This window comes from Brachyistius frenatus, unplaced genomic scaffold (assembly GCF_029030835.1).
Source record: "Brachyistius frenatus isolate BFR_SWC_R1_liver_20210118 unplaced genomic scaffold, ASM2903083v1 Contig_19, whole genome shotgun sequence".
Taxonomy (NCBI): Eukaryota; Metazoa; Chordata; class Actinopteri; family Embiotocidae; genus Brachyistius; species Brachyistius frenatus.
Window position 1 is genome coordinate 4,088,472 of NW_027210618.1, and position 22,016 is coordinate 4,110,487.

At 42.1% G+C, this 22,016-nt stretch overlaps 1 protein-coding gene across 1 annotated transcript in view; it reads left to right on the forward strand.

Annotated features, from left to right (window-relative positions):
- cspg4 (chondroitin sulfate proteoglycan 4) overlaps positions 1-22,016 on the forward strand; it is a 68,024-nt gene that overhangs the window by 29,699 nt on the left and 16,309 nt on the right. The window contains exons 2-6 of the mRNA XM_069695353.1: positions 7,627-7,790; positions 9,662-13,219; positions 14,713-14,901; positions 15,078-15,353; positions 19,488-19,664. Of these exons, the coding sequence (XP_069551454.1) occupies positions 7,627-7,790; positions 9,662-13,219; positions 14,713-14,901; positions 15,078-15,353; positions 19,488-19,664 (4,364 nt within the window). The remainder of the gene's footprint in view (positions 1-7,626; positions 7,791-9,661; positions 13,220-14,712; positions 14,902-15,077; positions 15,354-19,487; positions 19,665-22,016) is intronic.

Sequence of the window (22,016 nt, forward strand, 5' to 3'; positions counted from 1 at the left end):
TGATTTTTTTGGGGGGGCTAAACAATAAGCCACCTTACTTTTCACACCTAGGTTAAGCAAAGCGTGACACTGACACGGTACCTTATAGTGTACTGATGGATGTAATACACACTTTGGCATTGTTCTGGGTTGGGATGAGTGTTATTAGTGTTGCTGAGTGAGGAAGCAAGATTTAAAATCTTTGCCACATCAAACCTACTGGCAGTCGTTGTCATGGGAGTACTGCTTTAATCAGTGCCTCATTTGCACACATAGCACTCCTGCTATAAATGAGTTTATTTATGACACTTGAAAAAATTAAATCGACTTATGCAGAGATTTTGGAAACCGGTGCTATAAAAACACTGACAGTACAGTGTAGCATGTAAATACAGATAGTGTACATCATAGGGATATGAAAAACATGCCCTCTAACTTCCCACTAACCTGCATCATACAAGTAGGGGATGATGATGTCCATTAATTGAAACCAGAGTTTAACACAGGTATGATGTGGTATCACACTTCAAACTGGTCGCCTAAAATGACCAACATAATTTAGTTTAATTATCCGTACTAATCAGGGTGTAGCGACAGGACACAGAACCTCTTTGCGCTCCCATTTTGTGTTGACATTGTAAATGTTCGAAAACTTAAGTGGCTGTACTTAACTGCTCGCTAATTTTCTGCTGCTATTACTTTTTTTGACCATCAGTGCTGTGGAACAAAGCCAAAGCGGCCTAGCCATCCATGCATTACATGCTGCTCTCTGAGTTTGTTCTTTCACCTTTTGAATATAGCAGCAGGATAATGAAAATCCTTTATTGACCTTTAATTAGATTTGAAAGGATAAGTCAGGTGTAAAGGTTCAGGAGGACAGCGCACCGTCTATTCTGCAGGATGAAAAATGAATCACGGTAAAAGTTGAACGTCTAATAGTCTAGATGTGATTTTCATTGCTATTTGGCTCTGCTTTCTTCCTTCCTGTCCTCTCCCTTGACACCCTGTTCTACCCACTTTTCACATGGTGGGATTTCACATTGGAATTCATTACCGGTGTGCTAAAATGTCCTTCAGCCCAAGTCTATAAACAGCCTTTCTCTAGCTGAGGGGAAACAGAGAAAGTCACAGCTACATGTATAAACAATCACTTGTTAAAATGGTTCTAGCAGTACATGACTATTTGGCAAAAGAAAAGTGTGTGTGTGTGTGTGTGTGTGTGTGTGTGTGTGTGTGTGTGTGTGTGTGTGTGTGTGTGTGTGTGTGTGTGTGTGTGTGTGTGTGTGTGTGTGTGTGTGTGTGTGTGTGTGTGTGTGTGTGTGTGTGTGTGTGTGTGTGTGTGTGTGAAATGTGGCCTAGAGGTGTGTGTGTGTGTGTGTGTGTGTGTGTGTGTGTGTGTGTGTGTGTGTGTGTGTGTGTGTGTGTGTGTGTGTGTGTGTGTGTGTGTGTGTGTGTGTGTGTGTGTGTGTGTGTGTGTGTGTGGAGGAGGGGGGGGTCGCTCCTCTGATGTCACGGCGGGATTATTTTAACAGGACCCACCCACTGGGACTTTGGCAGTTGATGGCTTCCGTAGTCCGGCTGGACCGACAGAGGCTCGCTTTGTATTAGTCAGTCATAAACTACAGCAGAGCCCTGAGTCACTGCAATGCTTCTGTTCATGGCTGTGTTTGTCTTACAATGTTGTGAGGTGAGTGAGATCATCAGTCTCAAGTCATTATGACCAACGAGTCTTTTAGTCCAGTCTGATGAGCCGACAAACTGTGAATTCATCAAACAGCTCATTGGGCTGCAACATTGAGAAAGATGTTTACCTTGTAGTAAGCCAGACTTAAAAATTTGAGAATGTCCCAATGTAAACCACATTTTATATTGTTAAACTAGTACAATATTTCTTTGTTCGCTCTTGCCTGAAACACAGTAAAGCAAAGTTAACATGAAACTGAAATGCGGCCAACATTTGATGGAAATATTTTCACTGCCAGCGGTGCAGGAGAGCGGACACACTCCTAAAGAAGAGTTCATGGCAACTTTCTGTAACACAAAACAATTCTGTTCCCTCTTTTTCCAGTGATTTGATTGGATGTTTCATGGCCTCAAGCTACTCCTCTATAACCTCAGATTGTTCCTGATTTCCTCTTTTCAATCTCATTTCAATCCAGCGGTAAAGGCAGAAAATGGTCACAGAAATAAACAATCTGTCAGCCATTATTCCCCAACAAAACAAGTCCCACGTAGAGAAAAGGTGGACACTTTTTTTTAATATACTTCCAAATAGAGAGGTCTTCCTTTTGGTTTTGTATAGAGCCCAAGCCTTTCAGACCCCACCCCTCTCACATTAACAGCACAAACCCAGACAACACTGACTCTTTCACGTCGTCCTTTCCATGCTTCCCCTCCCTTTTCTCACAGGTCCATTTTCCTAAGCTAAAATTACATTACACTGCCATTCTCCTTTCACAGAGAAAGGTCATAATTTTTCGCTGCCGCCGCCGCCACCCCTTGTCTGTTGTGTAGGTGTGAGTTTTACAGAGAGAGAGCCTGAAAAGTTGCAGTTATTGCCAGGGAGGAGGCCTCCCGCTGTCGCTCCACAAGCCGTTTGTTTTTTGTTTTTTTGGAGCATTGTACCGCCATACTCCAGCTAGCATTGGAGTGTCTCAGAGGGATGGAGAAGTAGATGGGGATTTGAAAAGGGGGCTAAAATTATGCAGCTTGCTTTCACACTGACATAGCCGGGGCTGAGAAATGGCTCCATAAAGCCTGTAAAAGTGTGTCCCTGGTGACTTCTGAAAAGTCTGTGGGGTAGGAACCCCTTTATAAAGCAGCACTGTCAAGGTATGTAGAGTTGTGGTTCAGCTCTCTGCTGTTTAACAGCGCTGGAGTTCGCAGGATTTTCTTATACAGACGGCTGTATTCACAGTCAGGTCTGTAAACATGTTGCCAACATGATCTCCTCCTCTTACGAACAGTTAGCGTGCTGTTATTAGGGAATTTTATTTGTTGAAAAAAAATGTCCTCTTAGGTATATTGTCATTTGCATTGCAACAATATTTGATTAGTTTAATTAACACTCTAATTTACAGTATGTTTGCCACACGGATACTTTAAAAGCTTTGTTACCAAGATACTTACTATAAATTTATTCTGCTAATTATATAATTGCAACATTCATTAGTTTCAGTGGCTTTTTTTTCAAGGTCTAAAAAATCCCAGGAGGCCTGAGTCTAGAGATTTATGCTGATTTAGTACTTTGATTCAATTTGAGAGGATATTGTTGTGATGTTTTTTGTCTGATGTTAATACTTCCTGTATCCTATAAACTAATTGATTTTACTGATGAGAAAAAATACTTTACAGCCCGTACGTGCATGTAAAACCAGGTTTGAAGAAAGTGGCATGTGATGATGTACAATGAGTGATAAAATCAAAGTAGGCAGGGTGTCAGGTGTGGTTGGATGTACATACATTGGACTTTCACCTAGGAGATTGGTGTTCAAGTTCATGAGAAAGCAGTGAGGATTTATTTTAAGGAAACTTAATGTAATTAATTATGTTACTTCCATAAAATTACTTATTTTAACCCAAACCATGTTTTTTCTAATCAAGTAGTTTCTGTACCTAACCCAAACCAAACTGAAACCAAAATGTTTCACGAAACCTAACCGCATGGTTTTTGTTGCTCACCCCACTTATCATGCAACTTGGCATTCAGTGTCTTGCCCAATGACACTTAGGCGTATGAACAGGAGGAGCTGGGGATTGAAACACCAACCTTGTGATTAGTGGGCAACCCATTCTTCCAACTGAGTCACAGCTGCCCATAAGATACATTTACATCTATTACTGTCTATTCGTGCAACTACAACAAAATAATTACTGTCATTATTGATTAATCTGTAGATTATATTCAAATGTTATTTTAATCAAATTACTTTGTTTTATCCTATTAGGCGTCCTACACCAAAAGGTGTTTCATTCAAAATGATATTTAACAGAGAGGAGCATGAAATCCTCACCTTTGAGACACATAAACGACCAACTGCCCAGCATTTTTGCTTACAAATGGCAATTATTCAATTAGCGGGACCGTTGATGAATCTTCTTACAATCAACTAATTATTTGTGTTGTACAACTTCTCCTATATTTAAATCCATGCTCTCTCAGTCCATTGGGTTGCTATCTGCATACATAAGTGGAAAACTAGCATTTATCACAAGAACAAGTGCTACTGACCCTTGTGAGCGATGTAATTGCTCATCATGGTAATGACCGTGTTGCCATATGGTAAATTCCATTACACACTTAAAAGCTCTCCAATTCTGTCTATGGTTTACAACACCCTATCCTTCATGTAATTATACCCTGAAGCCATTCTGCCCTGTTGTAGTAGGCAGGGCCGAGCAGAGGAAAGAGGTGACTATCTTGAGCTCTATTTATAGTCGAGCTAACCATGGTTTAGCCATGGGTTACATAAATAGGTGGTTTGTTTGGATTGCAAGAAGCGTTGCCATGACAAAATTGTAGAAGAGGAACACACACTCGGTATCCTTACTTCTGCAAAACAATTTAAAACGAGCAAAATATATCATTCAAATTGAGTGTGGACTGTTGTGTTTATAAAGTAATATAAACTCTAACTTTGGTCAAGCCAGTCTAGCTACGGCTTTAGATGTCGTGCATGTGATTTAAGGATTTTCTTCAGTGACCAACACAATGAGGGCGGCAAGAATCAGCATCCCAAAGGCAGGATTCTTCATCTTCACACTCACTTAGAATAGGACTGAAGGAACTCTGACTCATCCTCACAGACAAGTCACAGGACACAAAGTCGACTGAGTGTCTCCAATCTTCCTGCACTTGTGGTCAGCGTGTTTCTCTTCCTCAGCTTTTCCGGACATGTGTCGCTAGATCGAGACCAAAAGAGGATGGAGAAGAGGAGGAGGAGGAGGAAAGGGAAAGACAACAGGGTAATTCATTCGGTCGTTCGTGAAAGAGAGGAAGACTCGGTTCCCTCCGAGCATTATAAATACAAGTGCAGTCAGTCATCAAATTATAGCCATCTGCATTGGCCTGAGACCAGGATTCTGCTTGATGCACAATAAAGTAGTGTGAAGAGGGGCGTGGTCACTGAAGGGGATCAGAGACCATCTTAGGTGGTGGTTAGACCTCCACACACAGCCTGACACCAAGTGTTGCAGCAGCTTCACAGCTCCCGCTTCAGGAGCGAGGATGATCCTTTACAGATAATGATGCCTTGTCAACTAAACCACCACAGCTAGATCCTATCTACAGCCAGCACCACGTCTGGGGAAGATGGAGACTATAGCTTAGTGTTATGTTGCCGGAGAAAACACGTGGTTTATGATGCACAATCCAATTCCCTCCCTTTCTGGTTTTGCTTCCCTTTCACCCTGCAGGTGCAGTTCTCTTGCACACCTATTAGAAAGTGCGAACGCAGAACAGGTTTAAGCAGGGGTGCCGAGACAAAAGGAGTGTCACAGAGCAGGGCATTTGTACAGATAGCATGTTGAAAATGTGCTTTTCCAACATGAAGCCTATTCTACACAGAGCTTTGCACGGCTTAGCTGGGGAACTAATGAATTCCAGGTCCAGGTACACTGCAGCAAGTAAAGCTTTTGTGTGTATCATTAGAAAATGTGCTCCTTTTCCTGAAGGCAACAGCAGCAAGCTGAATTTGAACCAGAAAATCCCTAGGCAGAATTGTCTTGGCATCGCTCTCTCCTTCAGCTTTTTATCCCCATGCTCAGTGAACAATCCAACAAAAGCTTGGGTTTAAGAACCATGGAGCTCATTGCGATTTTCTTTGTTAATGCAATTGCCTGTAAGAAAAGATTCATTTTTCAGTTTCAGCCTGGAGGCTCCTGTGCAATTAGCACGAGTCTTTCATTTAGAGTACCTTAGCCTTACCAAAAACTCTCTGAACTGTACTATAATTGCCTTGGGCACAGTGAGTAGCCGCTCACAACGATAGCCTCCAAAGACTGACCGATAATTCCATCCGATTCAGTAATACAAATGATATTTGCATGTTCAGCTCTGTTCTCATTGAGAATTTCTCCTGACTTTTCCTTTTTATTTGTTGTTGTTTCACACGATATGTTTAACAAACGTCAACATGTGACGATGTCAAAAGCTGTTTCTTGTGATGTTCATTTCTTAGACACCAAAATGGTGTCACTGTGACCGCAGAGGACCGGTGCCTCTCCGCAATGTATCCTCGAAAGTCCTTGTGTGTGTTTGTCGCTGCGCTGAGACCGTTCGTCATCGACTTTGTTCATGACAGAGCAGCCATGGAACCAAAAGAAAATGCTTTTGTGAAATCACAAAAGCATGGGCGTGATGATAAAAGCTTTGCTTTCATCCTCGTTGACATCGAAATGGCCGTCTTTGTTCACATTTCCAATGTTTGTTGCAGATCTGGGATGGAAGGGTGCATTTACAGGATGAGAAACCAAAGGACAAATGTACCCTTCGGTGTTTTGAAGTTGGTTGCATGGCATTAATGTAGCTGCAACACAGACACAAGCTGCCCTAAAAAGGCACACACAGACACACACACATTTGCTTGAGTCTTGAGAAAATGCTTTTTCCATTTATAGCAATGAATGTGAATGTTTAGTATCTTATTTTCTCCTCTTCTTTTTTCTGACAAGCTCATGTCTGAGAGGTTATTCTGTGAGATTTTTGCCTCGTGGCAGCACGCCCACCATCCTGCTCGGCTACTGGATGCTGCTGTTGATATAGAGGGAATATTTTGGCCCTCATAATCTTGTCGGAATGTTCTAACTTGGACACAGCGCTGTCTTTTTCTCTGCTTCACTATATCAAATATTCCAAAGCATTAGCATGGCATGATCAGAAGACTGTCTTCTTCGCTCTGTGCCAGTGAGTTTCTGTCTTGAACTATCACCCCTGTAAGGGCGAGTGGGTGACTAATGGAAAGCCCCCTCTCTATAGCTCCTGGCTAGGGCCATGGAAAACACATGCTGAGGAAACAGGGTCTTGGAGGTGGTCCAGTTTAATTTCAGAGCATGTGCACTGGGAAATAATTGACTTCCTCCTTGGTTTTACATTTTGTCAGGGGCTCCAGAGAGCACAGTCTGAGGCAGGTGGCTGAATTTGCATATCATTGAAAATGAGACAGCTCAAGCCTGGGAAATCCTGCAACCCAAGACTCCGTATGCCCGGAAAACCTCCGCAGGGGTAATGAGTGATGTCTCAGTGAGAGAATCCCTTTGAGGCCAGAGGAGCTCCTCTTCAGCCAGGAGCAGCTGGAGGACACCTGATAATATAGAAATCAGCTCATGAGAAAGTTGCACTGTAATGTGAGACTCTGAAAAATGCTCATCTAATTGGTTTCTTCAAACTTCCACATTAGAATTCACAGAGTTCCTAGTCAGCAGTTGTGGGATGAGTTCACAACATAGCATCTTCTGCAGGTGTCTTTTTATGTTATCCCACTATTCAGAAAGCAAGTGCAAAAAAATATCTGTGTTTGTTTGTGTCTGTGTGGACACGCACAGAAAATCAGAATTTTTTCCAGTTATGTAGCATGCCTTTGACGTCGGGGCTAACATGATGCCTCTTTATCATCTTTACATGCAATGACCTATTTTCTCTCTTCACAGAATCCTACTTTGGGGACAGCGTCTGCAGTTTGCAAGCTGTCCAAGATGTGTCCAGCTTCCAGCTGTCACTACAGATGAAGACGAGTCGGCGAAGTGGGCTGCTGCTCCTGGCTGCTGGAACTGAGGACTTTCTGTTCCTTGAGCTCCAAAACGGGAAAATACAGGTGAGGGATTAACCATACCAAAATGTTAGCACTGCATTAAAGAAAAGGCACTCTTTTTATTGTCTTTTCTGTCTTTATGTCAACTCAAAGACAGAGCAGGACTTGAATAAAAACAAAACAGATGGAAACAACAATCACTTTGCCTGGTATTATGACAAAGTGTGGAATACACCCCTCTGTCCACTAGAGGATCCCGTGTCAGTGTTACATTTTGACGCCTATAGTTTTGAAAAGTAAGTTGTTTAAGTGGTTAATTTTAGGGAAAGATCAGGGTTTGGGTTCCCGTTAGTCATTTTACATTACTTATGTAGGTTACGTACTTAATAAGTTAAATATGTTATGCAACGTACATAACTTACTTATGTTACTTAAAAGAAATCCACATTAACTTTTGCTTTCTCACAAACTCAAACCTTCCGTCCAGGTAAAGGTCCTTTGATTGTTCCATTTAACCACCCCCACCTCCTCCCAATGCATACAGTATCACTCTTTACTTCATCACGTGAACTTGTTAAAAGGCTGGCCACACATTTGAGTACGTTTTATGCCGAGGCGAGGCACCACTGACATGGCATCCTCTAGTGGACTGACAGGGGTGTTCCACACTTTGGCCTGACACTGGGCTGAATCACTCAATTTGCTCATTAGACAGTATCTGTCTTATTGTACTAAAACAACTCAAACAAACTGAAAAGCACACTGATAGCTTACTTACAGATGTAGTTTCATACATATAATCTGAACCAGTGCTAAATAGTTATGGAAATCCAATGTCAACGTAAATCATCTCCATTAAAATGCATTCATTTGTTAATTTACACATCAAAATGACAACCATGTACAGCTAGATAATAATCAAATGATTCATCCCTCCCTTTAGTAAAATCCCAGACATATCATATGAAATTAGTGCATAATGGGCTATGAACAGTGTGGCTTTGAAAAGTAGTTTTGAGATACCACTTCAAGACATGACAAATTTCATTAGGTGTCCCTCTGAAAACAGTCTAAACTAATTCCATTTTTCTATTGTCTTCTCTAGTTGTCTCAGTGCAATGTGAACCAGGACAGTTTACATCTATAATTATAATTAACTGCTCATCAGCCTTGAAAAGCAGAAGAATTAGCATCAAATCAGCCATAACAGAGATTCATGTACATATTCCCTAGAAAGGACAATATTGCTGCATTTTCAATGAGGTGAATTCTCCGGGTGTAATAAAAGAAAATATTACCAGCTTAGTCTTATTTTTTTTGTGATATGAGATACACTGAACAAATAGAGTTAAGGCTTTAGAAAAATGAAATTGCCTTATCTGTCAGGCATGTGTAAGTATTATGTAGTTCAGCATAAATTAAGGAAAACTCATATCTCTGATGTTATCAGAGAAACTTCTGGGAATGAGTTCATTTTTACAATTTAGCCTAGTCAACATTGAGAACATACCTGAGTAATTTTCTTGGGTTGTACATACACTGTTTGGATAATAAATGGCATTTATTATGAGAAAAATGAACATATATTGGAGCATTTTATGAGTCAAGGAATTAGCCCCCCATAAATGGTAAGTGAACGGGTCCAGAAATGGTCATGAGCATGGATTTGAATAGTTAAGGTGGTATTTGTTGTGCATTCAAGAAAAAGGTTCTTGCTAATAAATATTGACAGCGCTGTACATACTTGTTGTAACTATAATAGTCACTCCATTTTAGGGAAGACTTTTGACCTCAATCAAGTGTGCTTTCGAAATAAGAGATGCCACAAGTTACATTTGCGCAAATAAATACCCTTTGAAGCAACAAAATACATTTACAAAAGCTGGAATGTGATGTAAGTTTTGAATTAAATAAGGAATTTTTGTTTCCCATAGGCACGGTTGAACCTGGGGGCTGGTGAAGTAACACTGTCCTCATCTCGAGGAGTACAGCTGAACAACCTTCTTTTCCACAAAGTCTCACTGGCACTGCAAGACGGTAAACTCACCATGACAATTGATGATCTCTTCACGACATATGTTCCACTGGACGACGATGGGGAAGAGCTCAATATTGACCTGGGCGTTTGGCTTGGAGGAACAGGAGACCTCGATGCTCCCTACCTCAGCACTGCCATTCCACCTTTCCGCGGCTGCATGACCGAGGTCAAATTTGAGTCCCATCAGTTTGATATTCTCAGCTCAGCGTTTAAACAATGCCATGACACAAAGGAGTCCTGCAGCAGTGAGTTTGAGGCTGGTGATGGGGAGGCTACGAGTTTTAGCACCCCTGATTCCTTTGTGTCGTTCCCCACCTGGAGCGGGGTGAGCGGTGCACCAAGGGCTGTGGAGTTCCTTATGAAAACCACCATTGAAGATGCTTTACTCGTGTTCCACCCTGGCCGAGAGTCAGACTTCATTGCTGTTGGTGTTGTGAAAGGCCATCTCAAAGGTATGCTGGACCTCGGCAGTGGTCTGGAGGTACTGGAGAATACTCAGGTGCAGCTAGATGACGATCAGTGGCACAGAGTTAAGGTCCAGGTCAGTCAGGAGTCCTTTGTTCTTAATGTGGACAGCCAGTCGTCCTCCCTTCCCCTGGACTCATCACAAAAACTGGACTTGGTTGGAAACCTGTATTTAGGGGGTATCCAGGGGAAAATGAAGGAAGTCTTTCATGAGAGCGGATCCTTAAGTCGATTTGAGGAAGAGGAAATGACAGCTGAATCCTTCATTGGATGCTTGGGGGAAATCAAAGTAAATCAGAAGGATAGAAGTCTGCAGGATGCTTTGGTGACCAAAGATGTTCATGTTAAATGTGAAGGAGAGGACTATGACTACTCAAGTTATTATGACGTAGACGCAACCACAACTTCCCCACCTGTCCGCATCCGATATGTTAATATGGACGTGAATGAACGGCATTGCTATCCAACAGACGACATGCCGGAGATATTCAAAAATGTAACAAAGCTTCTTGATGTCACTCCATTGCTTGTGCCTGAAGGTGGAGAAATTTTTCTTGATATCAACAACTTAAGGCCTACATTTGACCTCAGCGCTGCAGGAATGCGTCAGTCTCAGATTATCTTCACTCTCCAGAATGATCCCTGGTATGGCCTGCTTGATATGAACATTAACACAAGACGCACACAAAAGTTCACTCTTCTGGATGTTGCCAATAAGAAAATTAAGTATATGCATGATGGAAATGAAAGGCATGCAGATCAAATCCAGCTAGAGGTGGTAGCTCACAGTAACGGCTACCTTCCAGAGTGTTTAAAAACTCCTCGTGACTATGTCCTCCCTGTGGAAATTCTTCCCGTCAATGATATACCACAACTTAGTGGAGGAGAGATCACCATCACAGAAAACGGCCGGAGTCGTTTGAGCCCCAGCCTTATCAAAATCATGGACTCCGACACCCGCTGCGATGATTTATTAGTAACTGTAACCTCCGAGCCCTACATGGATGTCGGCTACTTGGAAAATGGTCAGCAACCAGGAAGACGCATCTCAGAGTTCACCTGTAGGGAGTTGAAAAACGGGAATATCTACTTTGTACACAGAGGGGGTACGAGTGCTGAAATGACCTTGAAAGTGTCTGATGGACAGTCAGTAAGCCATTCAACTACTTTTAAGTTGTCTGTGACGCAGCCACATATGACTATTGTCACCAACACCGGCCTTCTTTTGTCTCAAGGGAGCAACGCATCCATTGGCCTTCAAAATCTAGCTATTCTCGCTCATCCTCGTAACGGAGATATTATGTACAACATCACACAACCTCTGATATTCGGGGAACTACAGATGATGACAAGTGATGGAATGTACAAGCAAGTCACAACTTTCTATCAATCAGATCTGGATCAAGAGCGCCTTAGATACTTCAGCACAGACTCAAGTGACCAGGAAGATACTGTGGTGGAGCGTATTCAGTTCAACGCCCACCTGGGGCAGTTCTTCCTCTGGAACCACACCTTCTTAGTCAAGATTGTGCCCGCCCAAGTGAGAGTTTCTAATCTGATACCTCTGGAGATGGAGGCCGGTGAAGAGCAAGCAATCGGACTCACAGAGCTTCAGGCCGAAGTAAAAGGCAAAAATCCAAATCCAGAAGCTGTCAAATACATCCTTGTCAAGCCTCCAACACTGGGCAGTCTCTTAATGTCAGACAAAGAGTTGGTTGAGGGAGACGTATTCACCCAGAAGGACATTTTGGACAATACTGTTAGCTACAGGGTCCGGATGCTAAGAGCTGTGGACAGTACAGACCAGTTTCAGTTCAGAGTCTTAGCCGAGGATCAGTACTCTCCTCTTTACACCTTCCCAATCAACATCCTTGCCAATGCAAATGCTCCTGCTCTGACAAATGAGAGGCTAGTTGTTTTGCAAAGTGGTGAGCATACTCTGAACAAAAAATTCCTTTGGCTTCAATCTCCAAGTTCTACAGATTTTGTGTATCATGTCACACAAGAGCCAAAGTATGGGCGACTGATGAGGGACTCCCCAGCCGGAATGCAGAGATTTGAGGGGGCGATTAGGGTTTTTAGTAATGAAGACCTCCAGCTCGACAGGCTGATTTACAAGCATGACGGCTCCAAAATGAGCAGCGATGAGTTCCATTTCTCAGCAACTGATCAAGGAGCAGGAGGTTCAGAGAATCAGGAAACACTCAGTGGTGTTTTCAGAATATCCGTCCAATCCAAGAACGAACATGCTCCAGTGAGGATTGTGGATAAAGTCTTTAATGTGGTCCGCTACGGTCAGCGCCTGCTGACAACTGATGTCATTCAGTTTAAGGATGATGACTCAGGCTTAAATGACACTCAAATTGTCTATGCTCGTGAGGGAATCCTCTCAGGCAACATCGTCTCAGCTACTAATCCATCACAGCTCCTTTTCCGCTTCACGCAAGCCGACCTGCGAGATAAGAACATCCTGTTCATTCACCATGGAGCAGATCAGGAGCGCTTCTCACTCCAGGTGTCCGATGGCTTCCACAAGACCACTGCGCTGCTTCAGATCCAGGCAGGCGACCCATACCTGCGAGTGGTGAACAACACAATCATAGTCATCGACCACGGAAGCACCAAGACCCTGAACACCACGCTGTTGAGTGCTGACTCCAACATGGACATCAGAGACGACAGTGAGATCAAGTTCCAGGTCACGTCACCACCCAGCGATGGCAGGATTATTGTGAGTGGGATTGAGGCCTCAGAGTTCACCCAGGAGGACTTGAAAAAAGGTGTCGTGTCATATGAGCACAATTATGAGAGCATGAGGTCCAAGGACTCCTTCAGCTTCACCGTCCAGGCAACAGGACACTCTGAAGAGGGCTCGTTCAGGATTAAAATATTCAAGCAAGGTTACCTCTCTGAGCCGGAGGTGATAACTAATGATGTCATCATTTCCTATGAGGGAGAGCACACCATAATCAGCGAGGATCATCTCAAGGTAATGTTGCTGCTAATGTTGAATTGTTGTTGTGAAAAACAGATTTATTTTAATTACTGCAGACTTTTGCACGAGCCAGAGCTATAGTTCACATATCTACAACTTAAAACTTTGCTGACATTCAATTTGTGCAGCACACAGTTGTTGTTATTCAACACGACACATTCAATATTTGCAGAGTTTGGCAGTAACTACATGACATTGTCTTTTTCAAGTTTGTTTTCCCTTTGTGAAAAAGATCTTTCACATGACTCGTCGAGCATATTTTGTTGTTTTGTAACCCTGCCTCTAATCTACATTATAACCACATGAAAGGAGAGCTAAATAAGACTGTACAGTTGCTGCTTTTAATTTGGTTTATGTACTACATTACACTCTATTAAGTGTGGAAAACAGAGCACTAAGTATCCCTTGAGGAGCTTCCTGAAGCCCTCCTGAAATTTATAAGATGAGCCTGCTTGCACTTCATCTTGAAAGCAGTTAAAGAGGTTTAAATTATTGGTCCATTCATAAGACACTTTCTGTATCTAATGGATATATATATTGACTTTCAAAATAATGAGGAGAATTTCTGAAAGTAAAATATTCTTTCTTTTGAACTTAAGTTTCATAATAGCATACTCCTCCTAAATCTGCTGTTCTGACAGTACACATCCCACCAAAATTTGTATTAAACAAAGCCTTGGCAGAATGGCCTTTACAAGAGGTAAATATTGAGTTGGTTTCTGTGAGCTCTCCCAATGTGTGTCCCTACTATGAACTGAAATGTGGTATGATCCTTTGAAATATTGTCAATCGCAAGCATGACTGCTGAACACTCCAAGGCGTCAGGCTCCAGAGAGATGATTAGAATGTCTCAAAGTGGGATGACCATAAATCTGCCTGGGTGTAAATCTGCAGCATGGCTTTGAATGTTGCCAAATGTCACAAATGTCTTTTCAAGTTTCTGTTTACCATGCTGTTTCACAGTGTGTCTCAATTCCAAATGATACACAGGGCCATTAAGTGTACGGTATAGTTCACATCAATATACAATAAATGAAGGTATTGTACTGACATGCAGGTATCATACTGTGCCTGTTCAAACAAGGCAAGTCAGGCGAACTGCAGCTTTAAAGCACTAATGACAGTTTCAAATGAAAACTGCTCTCTAAAGTTTTCTTTGTTCATTTGATTTGTTGCTGGAAAAGTTGTACAATCTTCTACTATTTTTGTCAGCTCTGAGTAGGTCGTCTCAGGGGAACAACAACAACTATCCTATAGTTCACACTTGTAAGCGATTGTTGTATGCTGTATGTTGTATGTTGTATGTTGTATGCGGCTGTGTGACAAAAGTCGAGGAATTTTTTTTTGACAGACACAAAAAATAAAGTTAGAGCATTTGATCCTACAGCTGTGAAAGCTTAACATATAAGTCTGCAAGTTTATCATTCTACACAACCCCATGTTAAATGGTAAATAATACATTAATAACATCTACCTTCGCCTTTTAGGTGGAGCAAGCGGATATTTTGTCTACAGAAATGGTGTTCACAATTAAAGCACCTCCTCGGCTCGGTCATGTGGTCAAGCTGACGAACAGTTCAGACAACACGGCCTCACCTGTCCTAGACTACATTCACTCCTTCACTCAGGAGGACATTAATCAGGGGCGGATTCTCTACGTGTCTGCATCCATCCAGGTTGGCTGTCATTTTATTTATTCTGCTGTAATAAATCAGATGTAGCAGCTTGTTCCCTTTCATATTCACAAGGAGAGTAAAATCAGACAAAAGGCACTCACAGCCTCTGAGGAGTCAAAAGAGGAAGGTTTAATCTTAGTATTTCAATAACTTACTTCAACATCCTTCTCTTTCAGGGCAACGACGCCTTCACAGTGGACGTTAGTAATGGTTTCACCACAGTGGAGGACCTGCACACCACTGTGAACATCGTGCCCCGGATGATCCCCATCCAGACCTTCAACTTTACTGTGAAGGAGGGCCTCAGCCGAGCAATTAATGCAGACATTATAAACATCTCACACCCCTTCTACAGCTCAGCAAACATTGACTTTATCGTGGACGAGCCACCGCAGCACGGCGACATCCGCTACCTGGATGGAGATGACCTTGCTTACTTTTCATGGGAAGAGGTACGTCGAGAAAATATGTGGGAAGAGATATCACACGTCACTGACCCTTTACCTTTCCTCCCTCTTTCACCTGTATGTCACTTTTGACAAAAACGATTGCCAAATACAGTTAAAGTTTCTGCTGTTATTCTCAGGATTAGCAGCTCCCTAATGTATCAGCTCTAACGCGCTACACAGTTTAAAATTGGCATGCGTTATTTCCAGTCCATGTTTCTACCAATACATTAAATATGCATATATGCCAGGATTGTTCGAGCTGACAGCATCACGAGAAACAAGTAGAGGAGTACTTGCAGAAATACAATCATCTCAGAAGTTTGTAAAGTACGTCTTCCCATTTGGCCTCCGCTTAGTGTTATTCACGCTCCATTTAAAATTCTGACATTTGTTTTTGCCCTGCTCATCGTCAGAAAAATATACAGTGAAAAAAGACTTTTTACTCACAAAATAGTGGTTTCACCAAATGTTTAGCTTGTGTGGACCACAGTTTTTACCAAAACATTTGATTCTCAGTCCAAAATCATAGGAATTAAATAGGTAAAGAATTGTATATTTTTGTCACTCTGGGGCCCAAAACATCCCACAGCACCCCTCCAAAAAAACAACAATAATCCAATATTTGTCCCATCTTAATACCTCCATGGAGTACAACAGCTTTCTCTCACGACTACATCGGTGGCTGTTCAAGAGGATTACCACAGCAAAGCGTCACCGTGGAACTTTCCCCAGTTACTACTCAGCACTGTTTTGGATTTGTTGTAGCAGATGGAGAGGGGTGGGAGAATCTGGGAGCTGCTGCAGCTCAGTTATCTGGTCTCCCTCCGTGTGGTTCAGACAACCCAGCTTTAGGAAAATATGAAAAATGCATGAGTACTTACCGGTGGAAAAACCTCATGCATTCTGAATGGACCACATAGTTTAGTGGAGCTAGTTAGACACATATCTTATAGCTCCTACATCTAGCCCCTCTCTGCCCGTACTCTGCTCAACTTTGCTGAAGCATTGTGGAAAAACTGACGATGCCTTTGGACTGCCTGAAGCCAACATAAACTGGCCTGCTGTATTACTATAATAATGTGTGAGAGCACACAAACCTCCCGCATATTGCTACTGCCAGACTCATACTGTCTCTTAAAGGTCCCAATGAGTCTGGTGTGTAAATGCATTGTCTGCCACTATGGAAATATCGCAGAGAAAAAGGCTTTTCTTTGTGCTTTATTCTATTTTATGTGTCATTTTATGTTTTCTTTTACTGAAAAACAAAATGCCAGCAGTTATCCCAAATGAGAACCACACTGGGGAATATCGACCCAAACTTCAGTTGACGCAACATTTAAACCAGGCTGCAATTGTTCCAAAATTAAAGCTGGAGATGTGTGTACTTTTCAGTATAGCCATGTTTTTTTTTTTTTTTATAAGTTCAAAGCTGTTTAAGCTCCAGTGGGCAAGTCCCCCCACTTCGCCCCTGGGAGTGGACTAACTGCTGTGTGCAGTAACGTTGCGATAAAGACGAGTTCCACTTTCACTGAGGTTATGTAAGCCTACAGTAACATGGAGGGGAGTGACTCATACAGATCTACATGGACTACAAAAAGTAGGCCATGTGGCCCAGACGTGTCACATCAGCACAGAATATGTGTCAGACAATGAAGTCATGTGCACTTCCTGTAATATGAAACACTAATACAGCTGCCCTTCAGGTCTCCATCGAGTCTTCTATTCTGTCTCCATGCTGTCCTCTTTTATTTTTTTTCACAGTAAACAACATTTTCAAAACAAAGTTAGCAGACTTCTGCAGTTTATATTACAAATTTCCCTAAACACAGTAGCCACACAGAGCCTGAGGGTTAACATCAAACCAAAAATGTAAGTAAAATAAATTGTGCAGCTGGTATTAAATACTAACACACACATCCGTCTTTCTCAGAGCGCCGTGTGTCCAACAACCACCCACTGTTTATTGTCCAAGCGCACAGACTGATTGTCTCGCTGACTTTCCCTGATCAGTAATGATGATGGGGGGTTGTTATTCCAAAGGGATGCCAGTCATATGGAATCCATTTGGCACTTCCTGCTCTCTGAAGCAGGTCCCTTCATCCCATCGGCTTCCTGGCATTTGTCTCGACAAAGTTCTGACTGTCCTCTCTGCAGAGACGTCTCTGTAAATTTGTCAAAAAGTTTCAGAGGAAAAGGGGTGTGTTGTTAGATTATTTGGTCCAGATAGAGCTGCAGGACGTAGAGACACGAACACACAGGTTGCTGGGCTCTGACATTTCTCCTCTATAGAAAGTTAACAGAGTTGGCTTGGCCCAGCCGCAGATGCTGTTTTCCATCTAGCACGCTTGACAATGGATCACTGACTCCTTTGTGCATCTGGTTTCTCTCAAGCTTTCGTTCCCCCAGGAGAGATTCTCCTTGTTCCTGTGCTGCTGTCAGACTTCTAGACCTGATTATAGCCTTTGTCGCAAAACGCTACGATATTATCTGCTTATAGAGCAATAAAACAAAAGATACAGTGTACAGATACAGTTAAACAGTAGATTTTGTCCTCATTTCCTAGAAAATAAATTATTAAAAGAAATACTTTTATCTGCGTTCATGCCTGAAATATTACTGTCATATCTGTCCATTAAATATTAAGTTACAGTCAGGTGACTGTTTGTTTAATTTAACATTAAAAGTAGAAGCAAGGAGAACCAGCTTGCCTGATTTAGTCCAACAGATAAATCTACTTACAGCCCCTTTAAAGCCAACAGACAATCGTATGTTGATTGTTTGAGCCATGCGGGAAAAAAACATTCTTTATGCTAATCTAGGCAAACTGTCTTTTGGCTAATTTGGCATGTTTAATAAGACCAACTGAGAGTGATGCTCATCTTCTTATCTAACTCTAGGCGAAAAAAGGGAAGGAGCATACTTACCTTACTTGATTGCTTTTTCAAACCAAAAAGTTACAAAGTGCAAACTTAGACTATACTCTCATCATTTGGGCGGCACGGTGGTGCAGTGGTTAGCACTGTCACCTCACAGCAAAAAAGGTTCCGGGTTCGAATCCGGTCCTGGGCCTTTCTGTGTGGAGTTTGCGTGTTCTCCCTGTGCTTGCGTGGGTTCTCTCCGGGTTCTCCGGGTTCCTCCCATCATCCAAAAACATGCACCTCAGGTCAGGTTACCTGGCGCCGCGCTAGTAGCAGCCTGCTGCAGCAGCTCCCCCCTGCTGTAGTGAAGAAATTTCCCCTCGGGGATTAATAAAGTGTATAAAAAAATCTAAATCAGTATTCATACTGGGTAATATTGTAGAAACACGTGTTACTGTTTTACTGCTGAAATGGCTTTAGTTTATAAAGATCAGGCAAGTAAACAGTTTGAGTGGACTGAGTTTAGCTATGAAAAATAAGCATCATGTGTTGTATATTGACATAGCATGTTACAGAAAGGGATTTATGGGCTTCTGCAGCAATGCAGTGCTGCATTCCAAAAGTGTGTGGTCTCACAGGAAACTGGTTTTAAAAGAGAAAATCAGCAGAGGTCATAATGTCCTGATTTGAATCGAATCCCTTAGAAAAAAGAGTTAAATTACAAAATCAATGGTTCCTACATTTCCCATAATGCAACCAACAACATCTTTGTGTTATAAGCAGCCTTTAAGCGCCCACGTTCCACACGCTAGTTCATAACATAGGCTTATTGCTAGAAATATGTCATATTCAGGGCAGAGTTGTGAAACTTTGGGTCTTCAAGAGACACAGACGACATGAAACAACTGTTTACAGGATGAGTGATAATCCAGATGATGGTATAACTGACTATTGTGACTATAATTATATAAATAAATCAATAAATAAATATAATGTTCCCCTCAAAATGAAATGACATTGATATAAAAACAAAAAAAACAAAGCAACACTAATTCAGAAAACAAAAAGTTCTGGAAGAATTGAGATTGTCAATTTGTCACAAGACTTTGTGTAGGTTTATGAGGACATGATGACTCCCCGGTTTCCCTTGAGTGCAGGTGTTAACAGGCAGTCACACTGTAAAATGTCACGCAGCCTTTCCTCTGGTTTTAAAATGTTTTCCACCACTCAGGTCTGATTCTGAGTTGAGTGACAACTGGATCCTTTTTGTCTCCTGCAGATGAAACTTGGACACATCTACTACATGCATGACAGCACCGAGAGCACGGAGGACAGTTTTACACTCTCTGCCTCGGCTTATGAGATTGAGCGCCGGAGCCTCCCAATCACCATCTCAGTTACTGTCATCCCACTCAACGACGAGCCGCCAAAACTGACACGTAACACAGGCCTGGAGGTAATGTGTTGCTCTGTGAAAGTGCATCAGCCGTTACTTTGAGCTTCCCTCCAGTACACTCACAACTAAAAGAGCTGGAAATGTTGCTGTAGGAAACACGTTTAGACCTATAAAATGTAAATATTTGTGAGCTGCATACAGTTTTTTCCTTTCGTACATATTACCTGATGAGAAGTAAAGCTGTCCACCACCTTTTATTCTGTGTGAAAGAAGGGAAAAACTAACTTGCTCTCTGCTCTGCTGCAATATGTTGCAGAAGAGACCTACTTTGACTTGTATTTGCTTGATTGACAGGCTGTCGGCATTCCCACCTGCTCCAGACTTTGCATGATTGGTCTGATGCCCAAACCGCACAAAATCTGAAGGAACGGCAGATTAATGGCTTTGTGGCGGCTGATGAGATTCTGATGCGTTGAAAGGAGGTCAATTTATTAAACTACCCCAGTGCTTTATGCTGCAGGCCTGATTTAGTTTGATAATTCTGACAAAACAGCATGTGATTTCCCCACCATGAGAAGATGAGATGAAGACACATAAGATGCCATGATAATATCGATCTAAACTGATATAGAATCAAGAATTAATGAACTCTGAATGAACTTTGCAGACTTTACTGATCTTTCTCACATCTATACTGCATCGTGTCAGCTGCAGCTCCAGTCCACTGTCATGAATCCTGTATGAAGTGAGAATTACAGGAGGGAAATAAATACATCGACGCTGAATTATACCGACCTCACCAATGATGACGGATGCCGTGCAGTGGCCTTCACAGCATATTCCTTCTTTACAAAGACCCATAACATAGAAGTGAGTTAACATCTTAGCTGGACCCGATGGAAAGTAAAAAAGGCAGAAAGTAAATATCACATAACTATAAAAGGGCAGTGATTCACTACCGTGTGCGCTCAATTAAGTATCGGGCAGAATTGCAGGTATATCTGGATGCTTTTTAATGCAGTCCCAGATTTGCTGATATCTCAGTTTGCGCGAGCAGACAACATATCACACCCAGTGTATCTCCCCCTGCATCCTAACGATATATACTGAGGTAATATAAGAAAAATCCAACACTGAAAAGTCAATTTTATTTATGCAAAGACCTTTTGAAATATTTGATTTAATAATATAATTTAGAGGTATATATTTGTTATGCTTCACAATAGGATTCTGTTAGCAGGTTATTATTCACTGATCTTCACTGTCCATCCCTGAATAACAAAGAAACACAGTTGGTCATTTAAGCATTTAAGTAGTCATGTTTTGTGTTTTGATTGTCTGTCGTCATTCCAGTAAGAGGTAAGTTGTGATGATGCTCCAAGTAAAACTAAAGTGTGTTGTATGAGGGGTATGGTGGGATCACAGAATTTGTTTTTCTGAGTTTGCATGAGTTGTTAGTCTTGTAACGCTCCTACACTGACTCTGTCAAATGACTTCCTGTTGTAAAAAGGTGTATATACAATAGGGTCTTGATTTCAAGGATCTGCAGTCGGCTCTCGGTGTGTTTGGGGCAAGTTTTCAAGCTGATTTACGTCAGTCGTGAAAGAAAGGTTTTGAAGGATCAATAAAGTAAATTCTACTGTAAGAGTAGTCAAGCAGTTGGAAAAAGCCAGCAGTAATCAGCTCGCAGAACTGGAAACCAACTGTGTCATTCAGCACTCCCTGCTCTGCCTGCGGCTCCCCGTCTCCCTGGCAACCTGTATTTTTGGAAAACCAAGATGGTCGACGAGACCGCGGCTTTCTGGCAGAGTGAGGGCGGCATCCAATCGCTGTGACTCCTCTTCTGCGGCTGCAGAATGTAACATAATAATATGTAGATGTCGAACCCACACAGAGTCGGGGCTGGCCCAGCGGCATTTGGATTGATTTAAGGCAGGAAGTGTGTGTGTAGTGACCTCTGCAGCAGATGATCAGACATGATGACTGACATGGCGGCGATCAGGCTCTGCTCAAGCTCACCATTGATCCCATTTTGGCCCAGTGTATCGGATACAGCTGGTCATGATTAGAGTTTACACTTCGTCTGTCTCCGTCTGCTCCCTCTTGACTTTAGTCCTAGTATGAGAATATGTCTGTCTGTCTGTCTGTCTGTCTGTCTGTCTGTCTGTCTAATGATATGTCTATCAGCCTTTGTGCCATTTCAATTCTCTTTTACATCTTTACAGGATTATATCACTATTCAAACACTTCTACTTTAAATGTTAGCCTCATCTGCCTAGTTAAGAATAGTAATTCCATTTTATGTCTCCTCAAAACACCAAGCAGGTGAGGGGACTGCAGAGGAGAAGCTGAAATCAAAATGAAGTACCATCATTGTCTTCTCTCCTTCCTGGCCACAACCAGAGCCATCAT